The sequence below is a fragment of the Gymnodraco acuticeps genome, unplaced genomic scaffold, assembly GCF_902827175.1.
Source record: "Gymnodraco acuticeps unplaced genomic scaffold, fGymAcu1.1, whole genome shotgun sequence".
NCBI classification, from domain to species: Eukaryota; Metazoa; Chordata; class Actinopteri; order Perciformes; family Bathydraconidae; genus Gymnodraco; species Gymnodraco acuticeps.
In genome coordinates, this window is record NW_022990596.1 from 254941 (window position 1) to 269183 (window position 14243).

The 14243-nt window shown below is 37.0% G+C and overlaps 1 protein-coding gene and 1 long non-coding RNA gene across 5 annotated transcripts; both read left to right on the forward strand.

Moving 5' to 3' along the window:
- The first annotated feature begins 271 nt into the window (after nt 1-271).
- LOC117554455 lies at nt 272-8692 on the forward strand. 3 transcript variants are annotated; one of them, XR_004570276.1, is made up of 8 exons: nt 272-402; nt 489-2029; nt 3959-3970; nt 5469-5667; nt 6980-7215; nt 7487-7581; nt 7717-8111; nt 8524-8692. It is a non-coding gene; the product is annotated as an uncharacterized LOC117554455 (long non-coding RNA). The 3 variants fall into 3 exon arrangements; XR_004570275.1 differs by having other exon boundaries at nt 5469-7215; XR_004570278.1 differs by lacking the exon at nt 6980-7215.
- A 537-nt stretch (nt 8693-9229) lies between these two features.
- On the forward strand, nt 9230-13278 carry LOC117554456 (interferon-induced protein 44-like). 2 transcript variants are annotated; one of them, XM_034228895.1, is made up of 7 exons: nt 9230-10055; nt 10914-10971; nt 11142-11337; nt 11752-11904; nt 12089-12284; nt 12419-12519; nt 12661-13278. In XM_034228895.1, exons 2-7 carry the CDS (start codon nt 10928-10930, stop codon nt 12820-12822), a joined length of 852 nt encoding a protein of 283 aa, XP_034084786.1. In that variant the 5' UTR covers nt 9230-10055; nt 10914-10927; the 3' UTR covers nt 12823-13278. The 2 variants fall into 2 exon arrangements, with proteins under 2 accessions (XP_034084786.1, XP_034084787.1); XM_034228896.1 differs by lacking the exon at nt 9230-10055 and having other exon boundaries at nt 10098-10971.
- Nucleotides 13279-14243: the final 965 nt, after the last annotated feature.

Genomic DNA, 14243 nt, shown 5'->3' on the forward strand with positions numbered 1-14243 from the left:
CACATGTTTTATGAATTTCAGCCATTTGCTCTGCAATAATGTCAAAAACATTCTTGAAGATACATTGGGGACAAAAGGTGAACTGCCACTTTAAGGAAAGTCTCACAGTAAATTCAAAAGCACCGTTTAAAGAGAGAGAAAGAGAAACTGTTGTGGGGTGTGTGATACTTGTGACTTTGAACTTGAGAGGCTGCCACTGACAAACCCCATCAGCCCTTAGTGGGAGGTTATTCTTTAAAATCACATGATCTAAAGGAGACTAGATAAGACATAACAAGCAGCAACAACTGCTACTGCACACACTTAGGTAAACAACTAATGTATTTGCAACTCAATAGAATATGAACATCAACTCATGATTATAAACAGACTTATTTGTGGTTATCATCCAGCACAGCTGAGGTAAGTTTTAATGAAAATCACCATCACTACAGCTTTCTACTGGGTGTATAAGATGGTTATACTATAATGCATTTCATTCTTTATAGGCGTGGAGGCCTGCTGTTGGATCTGCAACTAGACACCTACACTGAACATTAAACTATCCTGTTGTTGTTGTTGGAGGGAACCCTATTGTAACAATTGATGTTCTACATAATTAATGTAATTCTGATTAAAATATTGTCAAGAGTAAATGCTTATTCAGTTGTGACTAAGTGTAAAGTAGTCATTAGGTGTCTCTTTCAGAAATAATTGCAGTAGGGCTATGATCTAAATTCCAGTTTGTAAAGGCGACAGTTTCAAAGAATAAAGTAGAGTAAGTGTTCTTGATCAGTCCAAACAGTCCATTGGAGTTCAAAGTTAAGTTGTTAGGAGAGATGTTGTCAGCAGTTACTCACTGAAAAGCTGATGCAAATGCATTTAAGTAGGTGAACTGTGGTTAATTTTGTTTTTGAAATAATGGTGACAACTGCAAATACAATACTGCTTAATCCGAATGTAAAATCTATGTTTTGCAAAAGTTAACTGTTTAGTTGACTGACATGACAGATGCTAAGGTTTGCTATATTATATGACTATTTGTGACACTATTCAGCACAAGAAATGTCTCACACACACAGCAGGCTGTAAGCAAAAGCCCCTGACATTTCTGGAAGCTTAAAGTTTTGCTTTCACTTTGCATTGGTAAGTCCCTAGATGTTCAGTCTTTCCCTCCACAGGAAGATAATGGCCCTTTGAGGAAATGTGTTTCTTTCTCAGCCTGTGGTGCGACACACTAGATGGGTTGTTCGCCGCAGAAGCACTCTCTAATACAGTTTTAACAGCCGAATACTAAATAAAACCACTCAAGGACTATACCTTATACGATTGGATGGGGGGTAAATAATCTTCACAATGTAACGAGAGATGCACAAAGCCCTATATTAAGCCCTATATTAACTGTGAACCATTTCTCTAAATAAAAACATCCCACCCATTTGGATTGGGAGATCCAAAATTAACTCCACGCTCCCCTCTGCTGTCATGAGGTGACATTGCACAACTACCAAACACACCTCATTACAGATACTAGGATCATTTCACAGAACCTGGTTTTCCAGACGTTAGTAGGGGTAAAACCATGCCGATCCAGGTGGATCCGAGCATTGCGGTAAACATGCATACACTCTGTAACTTATTTTAGGTTAACAAGTAGGTCTAATTAAAAGTCAGAAATTAACTCAGGCCTGCCGACTCCACAATTGTCAGCTGAAGAAAAAAAAAAAGAGCACAAGCAACTGCTTTCACAGAAAGACAGAAAGGCGTAAAAAAGTTCAATGTAAGATGGGTTGAATGTCATAATGCCCAGGACTTCAGGGGTTAATAGAGTTTGCAGGGGCAGACATAAAATGATATCTAAACTAAGCGGACATCCACTTTTATTTATAGGGTCAGTAAACACTTAAGTGTTAAATAAATAAAGGCAATTCCTTTCGATCACATGGTTGGCTATAACCCAAAAAAGAAAGTGAAAGCAAGCAAACCTATAAAACAGACCAGGAGGACTGTCCAGCTGAAAGGCATTTGAACAAGAGGCACATAAGTGAAGGTAATGACTTTATGTTTTACCAACCAAGTAAATTCTCCATACTGTATGCTATCATCATTTTGAGTATCATTTTAATGTAGTACAGTTATTATGTATGTATAGTTACTGTGATTATTATACTAATCTCTGAATCTTTAGTTTACTGCAAGAAATACAAATAAAATAAACATTTATTCTTCTAGCTCCAGGTTTCATGTTACTTTATTTATTTATTTGGTTTGATTAAATTATTATTATTATTATACTTTTTTTTATTTGACATAACTCAACTATCATTTTATATAGGCAAGGCAAGTTTATTTATATAGCACTTTTCAACACAAGGCAATTCAAAGAGCTTTACAAAAAATGAAAGACATATAGGATACTGTCTTGTTGTTTAGCCTTTGTCTATTGTTAACATCCTGCATGTTTTCTATGAATTGTCGTGTTTTTCCTACCATCTGTTGCACTTAGCTTTTGATATTTTTTTATTTATTTGTCAATATCCCTTCAATAAAATTAAAAATAAAAACATGTACTGTCTTTACTATAGAAGTCCCTAACTTCAGTTCAGTCAGACAACTCACGTGTTTCTTTAACATGTTTATTAGAAGCAGCATATAGTTGAGTTTGGCGACTAGGCTCGGGCATCATCACTCCATAGATATACATAGCACGATGAGTGATGATTAAATAACCCCCGAGCCTACAGGTGGAAGCTGGGGTGGAAGCTGGGGTGGTGGTGGGGCAGGCAAGCAGCAGCGACCTACAGTGTAGAGGTAGCTGCAGCAATAGCAGCAGCAAGCAATGCATGGAGAGTAGGGATGTGCATCTCCATCACTGAGGCCGATGCGATGCGCATCTCGATACGTTGCCACGATACGATACATTAACGATACATTTGAAACACTAGGCGATGCGATACGATACGATTCACCCCTGTTGCGATACAGTTCGATACGATTTGATTCAACATTATGCGATTTGGTGCGATACGATGCGATTCAACACGATGCAAAAATAATGATACTTCAATATGGTACGACAGAGGATTTTTGTTTTATTCCTTATATGCAGCAAATCATACATTAACAAAAAAGTGCTTTACATATTTGGTACTGCACATCCCATCATGCCGTTTATTTTGTTGCCTTTAAAAGCTTTCCAGAGTACAATTCTATAACACCTCACAGTCCACATCCAACAATGTAAGGATGCATTGCTCATGATTAACAATGTGAAAATAACAGCTACCATAGTGCAATGCCCATACAGCTGCCAGCCTGATGTGCTTAACACTCATTCATAGGCTAACTCACCAGTGAGCAGAAAGCAGTGGGTTCTATATGAACAATAAAGAATACAAATAACCTTTCACAAACAGGTATTTCATAACTGCTTACAGTAAGGAAGACATTTACATTATTATTGGCCGTCACAGGCTGCTGTAAACTAAACACCACTCTCTCTGACAGAACACCTCACTGAGTGATTTAACTCGTATGTCTAACTTTCAGGTTTATCTTTTCAGCCGCAGACCCCATGTCGCCTCTTTATGTGCGTCGCTAAGTTCCTCGTACTACTTGTGTACTTTAAAGCGGCTCGGAATCGTTAACAATTTGCGAGCGATTTTTCAAGTTGACCGTCTGTAGTATATAGTGCCGCACACATATACCATCAGGACGTTACTGATGGGGTGCGGCTGCGGAGTGATACTGTGTGTAGAGAGATCTGGCAGGTTAAATAGAGCGGCATATTAAGGAGACTCTGTTTGGTTGGTTGTAGAGTGGCACGGGGGCGTTATGTATGAATGCAGCATAAGTGCTCGAGTTTACTGCCTGAACTAGCTCGCAGGCTTCGCCCCATTTATTGGATTTTAGGCAATGCAATTATTTCTCTTGAACTTTGTATTTAAATGCATTCACATTTACATTTCTTACTTTACAGATATGGGAGGAGGTAAGTCTTGACCTATCACAATTTGAGCTTGTGAGATATTTAAAATGTTGATAATGATAGCATTCTCAACAAAAAAATGCATGTATTTAATTAAATGTAATATACAGCCTTGTTTCACTGGATTTCAACAAAGGAAACTTTCTGTTTAGCACATGTTGTGTATTCAGTAATACAAATCACACACTATGTTATTACAATTAGGGATGCACCGAATATTCGGCCACCGAAAATTATCGGCCGAAAATGGTTAAAAAGGCCCTTTCGGCCGAAAAATATCACCGAATGTCAGAACAGGCTTACGTTGGTAACATAACGTGTTGTTGTGATGACGTAATAAAGACGCGGCGACCATGCTCGCGGCTGGCTCACAGGGGGGGGGGGGGACATTGACCTTTGTCATCGAGATTGCCCTGAGCCTTTAACAAATCGTATTAAATAATCTGATGATAGACTGTAAACAGTATAGCTGAAATTTTAACAAACTAAATAACTCAGTTACCTCTAATCATTAACCCATGTTTGTATCATGTAGTTAACTCCGTGTGTTGCTGCTAGCATACATAACACCTGACGCGGAAACGTTACTCCTGGATGGGGCTACAGAGCTGCTAGAAAGACGGTCGAACCCGGTACATTCCTCCGTCTGCATGCGGTGCACTTTTGCTAAATGTTTAGACAAATTGCTCGTGCTTACATGCTAAACTCTTATTGCACTTATGGTAACAAGTATTCTCCACATCGAGACGGGTAAAGTTTAACCACACCTCGGAGCGCGTTCTCTCCGCCATCTCCGCAGTGTGCTCCGCTGCATGTAGCAGCTGCGTGTGTGTAAACTGCCCCGCCCCCTCGCACACACAAGGGGGAGAGAGATCTCGTCTGATCGAAAATACATCATAGACGAATTTGTTGTCTTTGCATATTAGAAACGAGTTGGCGACACTAAGACTGCGATATAATGTTTTTTAGCAATAATACATGACATATATAAATGTACTGTATGCATTCAAAAGTGCTGAATAAATGTTTTATGGACCCATAATAGTGATTATTATTTAAGTTAAGTTTTGCCATAATCATGTCTATTTCCATAATCAGGTAGCTGAACAACATTGGTAAAAAATGTATACATTATATATATATATTTCTATTAATCATTTTCGGCCTTTCGGCATTCGGTTTTCGGCCAACTGTTTCCTATTTTCGGTATCGGTTTCGGCCAAGAATTTCCCATTCGGTGCACCCCTAATTACAATGTTGTTTCTTTGTTAAAGACTTTTCTTTTTGCCGCTGCTTTTAATTGAACTATTCACATCTTAAACTGCACTGTAACTTTTATCCATGTATTTTTCTTTAAATGTTTATTTTATTATCTTTTCTTTTTAATGACTGATTTTAAATGCCATTTTCTTAATGTCTTTCATTTTTTGTAAAGCACTTTGAATTGCCTTGTGTTGAAAGGTGCTATATAAATTAACTTGCCTTGCCTTGGTTTTAAAAGCACCAACAAGGAAAATCTTGATTTCATGAAGTCTTACCATCCTCGTAACAAAGAAGTGAAAAATCTCAGAATTCTGCTTTATGGACCAGTCGGTGCTGGCAAGTCGAGCTTCATCAACTCTGTCGAAAGCACTTTACGTGGCAGAGTTACCGGTCGAGTTATGACGGATTCAATCTCTGGAGAGAGCTTTACCACAAAGGTAAGATTGAGATCGAGAAATACATTTTTCCAGGGATGTATTTGTGTGGTTTTTTCATCATCTCTGTCAAATATGATTCCTGCACCCTCTATAATAATAATAATAATAATCTTTATTTATATAGCACCTTTCATACAACAAGTGCAGTCCAAAGTGCTTCACATAGACATTTCACGGTTAAAATGCATCGCAACGCATTGAGAAAGTGCAGCAGATAGCAGGAGTTGGCTTCCTAAAAGGCTAAATTGTACAAATGTGTTTTGAGTTTTTTTTTAAAGACTTCCACCGAGCTGGCTTCCCTGATTTCTACACGTATTTTTTTCAATATAGCTTTGGGGCAAAGTTAATGAAAGCTGCGTTACCAAATGTATTTGTAACGCTGTTTTTTGGAACTTGTAAAAAACCAGCAGCAGAGGATCGCAGTGTTCTTGATGACTTGTAGCTTACAAGGGAGTTAAAAATATAACTTGGACCTTGCCCGTTCAAATCAATCCTAAAAGAAACAGGAAGCCAGTGTGCGGAGCGGCTAGAACTGGAGTAATGTGTTCTCATACTCTCCTATAAAGCTCTCATAATCCCATACCTGATCTATTGCAAATCATTTACATTACCCAATCAATATTTATTCCTTGTTCTATGTTCATTCTTTGTTCAGATTTGTGCTTACTTAGCTTAATGTACATTGCAACCAAGAATAAGATAAGAAGCAAGTATATTGCATTGTTATTTTTTGGTAACCGTTAAGGTAGAAACTCAGAATTTAATCCAATATACCCTCATGTTTACTCTGAAGTAGTAATGCTGTTTTAACTTTTTATATTGCACCCTTAGCTGTGAATTATTAAAATAATGCAAATAACCACACATTTAGCTTTACAGTATAAAACGTTTAAAATCCGAAAAGACCGAGCATTTTACTCTTTCCTTTTCGATGACATCAAACTGGCCCTGAGGGGACATGTGACAGAAGGTTACAAGGTAAAACCCTTTGAACTCTGACATTATTTCACTTTTCGCCTTTATTATTATTTTTATTCTGTTTGCATTCCACACTTAAAATTAAATGAGTTAAATAAATGTAATTGCACCAATTTAACCGTTAGTTTTTTTAAACTATTTCTTTAGTTTATTAAAACCCTTGAACGAGGGTGATAAAGACTACATCTCAAGTCCCACTCTGGATGAAAAGGTCCACGCTCTGGTTTGTGTCTTCCCTGCCGGCTCAATATGAAGAAGAAGATTCAACTTATTGTCATTACGCAGTACAGGTACTATGTAACAAAACGGTTTCTCTGCATTTGACCAATCCTAGTGTTAGGAGCAGTGGGCTGCCATTATGTACGGCGCCCGGGGAGCAGTGTATAGGAACGGTGCCTGGCTCAGGGACACCTCGGTAGCACTTGGTCTTTCCAGGACTTGAACTGGTGACCTTCCAGTTGCCAAGCCAAGTCCCTATGGACTTCGCCACCACCGCCCACCCAATATTTGTATTAACTGATGAAGTTGTGAAGAAGATCAGAGATGTCAGACTAGTAACCAGTGATATGGGTAAGAACAGACATCACAGTGGTTTTGACTCTGGAAGTGTTTGGACTGTGTAGATAATATAAGAGCACAGTGTAGACCTGCTCTATATAAAAAGTGCGCTTAGATAACTTGGTGCTATATACATATCTTTTGTATTCAATTCAATGAAATGTATTTATATACATTTCATTACGTTATGACTGTGTGTGGATTTCTGTTGTCATATTGTTAATGATTCAAAATACCAGTAAAACAATTGCTTAAAATAATAATAATGTTTCTGTCTAAACAGGGATTCCACAATTCGCTATTCTCACCAATGAAGCTTGTCCTGAGGTGAACAAATATATGAGCAATGTCTATAAGAGCGTGTACCTGAAGGAACAGGTATGTTTCCATCGAGGATTTTCTAGTTGTTGTTGGACTTGTAATGTTATAGTAGCATTTTCAGAATTTCAGCACAACAATCTCCTTCGGTCACGTATTTGTACTTTACTAATCATCTGAAATGCTGTTTCACAGGTCGATAGGTTCATCCATTTGCATGGCATTCCACTAAACTACATCTTTCTGGTGAAGAACTACCAATCAATGCGCAGATACTGAGCGCACTGAGACAGATGGTTGACTACGGAGAACACTTCCTTAACAACATGTAGTCCCACATACTGCATGAAGCATGATCTAAGTCCACCCACATGATGACAATAGCCTCAATGCAGCGTTGACAAATATGACAAAGCTACATTAGCTTGGAAAATAGCAATATGGGGCACTGAATTAGCGCACCCCGCGGTTCCTCCACCTCACTCTACGCCGCTGGGAGACTGACGGTACATGTCCACCAGATCAGGCCTGGAAACCAAGTTATACCTTGAGGCAACACTCCTAATGTAAAACGGACCACTTGGAAAGAGGTTTGTGTGTGTTATCTGCTGTTGTCCTCTTTCACACACCAACATCCTGTAAGTCACTATCAAAATATGGGAAGCAGGGAGAAGCAGCTCGTATACATAACTGACCAATTAAGAATACCAAAAGGTAACTACATTATAGTGATGCAACATGGGGTTTTCCCAGAACTATAAATCTTCTACCTATAACTACCTAAAACATTTTTATTTGAGAAACTGAAAATGTAGACATAATATAGTTATTTTCAGATATTAAACTGGTGTTTGAGTTGAGTATGCTACAGACTATAGATACATGTAATAAAGTTGACATGAATCTAATTTTGCCAAAATTATTCTCAATTGCACTTCATTACTTCATCATTTCCGATGACAATATGTATCAGATTTGATGGTCACTCATTTCATTTTACAGATACAGTGTGACACCTGTGAAAGATGGTTCCATGAGCAGTGCCTGGGGATGAATCAGGACCAACTCCAAGAAGCCTTTCTCTGCAACTAGGGCAGAAGAACATGGCAGTGTCATATATCTATGGAAGAAATGTTTTTTAGACCACATTAAAGTTGACACAAATGCTCATTCTTGTTCTCTGGAGGGGACTTTGAAACTCAAATTACTGAAAAAGTACACAGTAAAATTAGTTCATATTATTTGTGCAAGTAGTCCTAGAAGAACTAAGTACAAACATGGCAGTTTCATAAACTACTTATGGAAGAAATGTTTTTTAGACCACATTAAAGTTGACACAAATGCTCATTCTTGTTCTCCGAAGAGGACTTTGAAACTCATATTACTCAAAAAGTACACAGTAAAAGTAGTTCATATTATTTTTGCAAGTAGTCCTAGAAGTATTAAGTACAAACATGGCAGTTTCATAAACTACTCATGGAAGAAATGTGTTTTATCCCACATTAAATCTGACACAAATGCTCATTCTTGTTCTCTGGAGAGGACTTTGAAACTCAAATTACTGAAAAAGTACACAGTAAAAGTAGTTCATATTATTAGTACCAAGTAGTACCATTAAGTACAAACATGGCAGTTTCATAAACTACTTATGGAAGAAATGTTTTTTAGACCAAATTAAAGTTGACGAAAATGCTCCTTCTTGTTCTCTGGAGGGACTTTTGCCATTCTCAAGAAGTACACAGTAAAAGTAGTTCATAGTATTTGTGCAACAAGTGTATGAAGCAATAAGTCCTAACATTATTCTCATAAATTACCCTGTTCCTCAATCGCAGATAATATAAATGACCCACATGCCATCCTTTAATTTGAAATCCTCACCGGAAGTGTTCCTGCACATACGAAACGTCCAGCTTCCCAGGGTTGTTTTATTGCATTACCGTAAACATGTAACTAATCGCGCATTCGAAATACAGGGGCGGCTGGTTTGACCGCAGTTTTCGACTGGATGTGTCATTTTAATTCAATGAGTGACACGCCTAACCTGCGTCAGATTTAAATTCTTTCAAAACAAAAGACAAAAACCGAAAGGATGTTAAAACATTTATAGCTGCAGGTCCTCACTCAAAACACTAACATGTAAATAACACTAAGCAGGATTCAACAACTGATAAGTTAAGGCAACTATGTCTCTACATTCACAAGTTTAGGAATGTCAATTTGTGATTATGAACAACTTTTCGCTGCTTTTTATTTTTCCCCAAGAAACTGTGGTCAAATGATATTGCCAAATTAGTGAAAAGGAAACTTAAAAAAAAGTATAATATAGTCATTTGTGAATCACTAAAGATAAATCAACTTTACTTCATGAAGTCAGGAAACATAAAATTGTACATTGATAAAGGCAATTCCTTTTACACTAAGTCACATGGTGTGCTATAACTGGAAAAGAAAGTGAAAGTGAGCAGCTGTTATTATATAAAAGATACTTTCCTGTCGAGTTGAAAGGCACTTGGGCGAGAGGCATATAACTGAAGGTGAGGATTTCTATTACTTCCCAATTCAGTATATTCTTGTTATATCATAATTTCAAGTACAGTTTAGTAGTAGTGTAGAACAGTTATATAGATGTATAGTTAATGTATGTGTGTTAGTATTTAAAAAAAAATCTCAAACCTTTAATGTTTGTAGAGCTGCTGCTAGAAAAAAAAGTAAAGTTAATATAAACCTTGATTTTTCTAGCTCTGGGTGTTTATTCCGTTTGATTTAATCTCTTTATAACCTGCACAAAAACTGAATTTGCCAAATCGATGCTTGTTTGTAGTGGATAGATTAAATGAAAGATACTGTGAAGTATATCATTCTCTGGATAAATACAAAATAAGTCATTTTACCAGAGATTGCTGCTTAGTGATTCACTTAGATGTCCGGGTCTTGAATATAGTCTGATCATAAGGCAAAGAATGCATTATAGGGTATTTGTTCCTGACTGCACTCAAAGAGAAGAGCATTTACACTCTCCTTTATTCTTTAAACAAAAGAAAGGGGAAAGTGAAATCATTTATTTTACCTGCAATGTCTGTTAGACATACGGTGCAGTAATCATAAACAGACAGTCAAAAGTGCTCAGTTTATTTATTTTGCCTACTTTTTAACTTGAACACAAATCATTTGTTTTATATTTTCTGCTAAATCAATATAACAGGTTTTTAAAGATATTCATACAAAATAAAATGTTTGCTTGGACAGCACACTTGAGCGAGTATGAGAAGTTGTAAATGGAGGAATTACAAATATTATACATACTTATAAAAACAACTGCTTTACGATATACAGTATAACAAATGTTGTGAAATATTTGATCTCAAATATTGTATTGATAATTTTTCTACAAGTTATTTTTGTAGCCATGGGAAACAGCCAAACTAAAGAATGGAGGAGCGTACCTTGGGGGTGAGTGACTTTGGTGAAACACTTTTTTAAAGCAAAACTCCTTTGTTGAGACTGACCTTTGTTAAGCCTTTTATTCTATTTGTTGTCACTTTTTAGAAACATGGTGGTCTCATTTTAATCGGTCAAAGAATGATTTGATCTAAATTCTCTAATGTTTTTCCATTGAACAGAAACAATGAGATAGAGCTGCAGATTGTGAAGAAATACCAGCCTTCTAAAGAGGATGTCCAGCTCAGATGTATGGTTTATGGACCTGTTGGTGCTGGCAAGTCCAGCTTCATCAACTCTGTGGAAAGTGTTTTACGAGGCAAAATAACTGATCGAGCTAAAACAGATTCGATCGGTGGCGAGAGCTTCACCAAAACAGTAAGAATCCCCAAAAACAAGAAAAAACATAACGACAATTAAAAAACACAATGCATATTTTTATCTGGCTCAGTGGTCAGAGCTGCATGGTGCACGGTGTGCTGAGGCTCAGTCCCTGCTGAGGAAGATGCAAATTTGAATCTGGCTTGTGGTCTGTGAACACGTGTCATCACTCTATCTCCCCCCTATCAAGAGATTCATTCCACATACAATGTTGTGTTGTAAAAAAAGACTGTCTTTTAATTGTATTTTTGATTTTTAAAATGTTGTATTTGTTTTGTATTTGTATTTTTTTTATTGTTTTCTGTTTCGTGAAATGATGTTATGTTAGCTACTAGACTACTGATGTTATGTTCTGACATCTAGGGAAACCAAATTACCATGTCATTATAACAGCACTTTCATGTCTTACAGTACAAAGCCTACAAAATCCGAAAAGGAGAGCCAGGGACACATTACCCTTTTGTCTTCAATGACATCATGGGCCTTGAGAGGGATGAAGGAAGAGGAGTTTGTGTGGAAGACGTCAAACTGGCTATGAAGGGACACGTGAAGGATGGTTACAAGGTACAACTGAATTCTGTAAACCTTACCTTTACTTTGAGTAAAACAATCCCACATTGTGGTCATTTTCTACTATCAATTTTTTCACATGAAATATGGAAAACCAAACGAGGCTCCAATTGAAAAACTACTGTATTTGTGCACTCCAATTGACTTTTTTAAAATGTGATTTAACATTGTTTTCCAGTTCAACCCTGTCTCTGCCTTGTCTGAAGATGACCAACACTACAACAGCGACCCTTCTCTAAATGACAGAGTTCATGTTCTGGTTTGCGTCATCCCTGGCAACATAGCAGGATTGCAGAATGATAATGCCACATTACAGTTACCGACTGAGGATGTGAAAAAGTTGAGGGAAGTCAGACTTGCAGCCAGGGACATGGGTAAGGGTTGGATATTGAAATAACAAATTCAATTGTATATATCGTATTTTATAATTATGTTTAATATATTATAATTCTAATCAAATAAAAATAACCTGAGATTATTTTTGACTGATTCTGCTCTGTATTGGCAGGGATTCCCGAAATTGCTATTCTCACCAAAATTGATGAAGCCTGTCCAGAGGTCGGCAAGGATATAAGGAACGTGTATAAGAGCAACTACCTGAAGAAAAAGGTAAGTTTCTATTGGTAATTTTGTTTTAGACAACTGTAATTCAAGTTTGAATATCATTTTGTTTTACATTGTAATTTTGTAACATCACAATCTTCTTTGATCAGCACTTTCATTTATTAAATGTCAAATTCTTAAATGTAGATGGAGGAGGTGAGTGGCGTGCTGGGTGTTCCACAGAGCCGCATCTTTCCTGTGAAGAACTACCATGAAGAGCTCAACACAAATGATGACATTGATACACTGATACTGAGCGCACTGACACAGATGATTGAATCTGGAGAAGACTTTTTCGACGACCTGTAAAACTACATTCTGCTGAGGCAGGTCTTGTTGTTATGACAACATGTTAAAAGCATGTCTGGAATGATAATTATAAAGTGGGCAATGTAGCTTTTAGGTTTTCATGTGCAGCCTTTAATGCATCATATCTATACTATATCACTACATTGCTGAGTTAAGTATGAAAATGATTTATTCTTCATGTGTTGGAGTCTTTGCATTATGATGTTATTTGTGCTTTTAATGATACATGTCGTATTCTATTTTGCCATCTCCAGGTAATCAAGAATCTGATTATGTGCAGGTCAAGGACTAAATTCGGTTGGAATGTAAAACTTTTTTAGATTAAGGATTACATATCCTATACCCGTCACTGATTTAAAGGTATTTTCTATTCAGTGTTGCATTTTATTGATATCAAAATGTTACTACAGTACGGCTGTTCAGGTAAAACCACAATAAAGAGCACAAATATTGAAATGTGTCTTTGGTCTTCTTCTTCTTAATTACTTTTCTCTAGTGCAGGTGCCCCATTTGAGTCTAAGTCTGTAACTTCTTCGGAATAAAATTGAATGTAATATGTATTCATATTTATACTTTATATATAAAAGCCTAAGTAACGTCAACGTTAGTTCAGACTGTGTGTGCAGTGTTTCTATAAGGTGTGTGTATCTTAAAAATATGAATGTCACGTATCACAATGGTTCCAGAGATAATTTGAAGTAGATATTGCAATTTGGTTTGGTTTAGCTAGAGTAAATTCAGTAAGTTCGAGTGCTGTTCAGCATTGAGGTAATTTAAGTTTTACTGCAAGAAGTCACTGTCAGTAACCTTACACATGGTACTTTACATATTTATTTATCCATATTGATTTTTCATTAGAGGGTCCCTGTGTGGACCAATGGATGATCAACAAAAAATATTTAAACTTGTTATTGGTCTCCTTTTATTTAGAACTGAAATACTTACTCTCATTCACAGTTCTAATGCTTTTTCTATGTAAATAAAAGGCCTATTTCGCTCAAATAATGTTCACAAATGTGTTAAAATCAGTGTTAGTGATCCGAGATAATGCATTCTCCTCACAGGTGTGGCATATTATGATGCTGATTAGACAGCATGATTATTAGAAAAGGTGTGCCTTACGCAAACAAGCAATAATGGGGAGTACATCACCTGCTGCCACAGCAGCCAATCGCGGAACTGCCCCCCAAGACCAGAAAGATCTCATGTGCTTTATACATGTAAAACACACACGAACAACACACACTTGAAACAGCATACGTGGCAGAGATGTTCCAACCTTATACAGTCATATATGTTGCATCCTCTGAGTTCTACATGATCCCAGATTTCATGACCTTATTTAGCAGCTACCACACATGTCAACAGGGTCGGCTCTAGAACAAATCAAATGGGGGGGCAATCATTTACCAAGGGGGGGC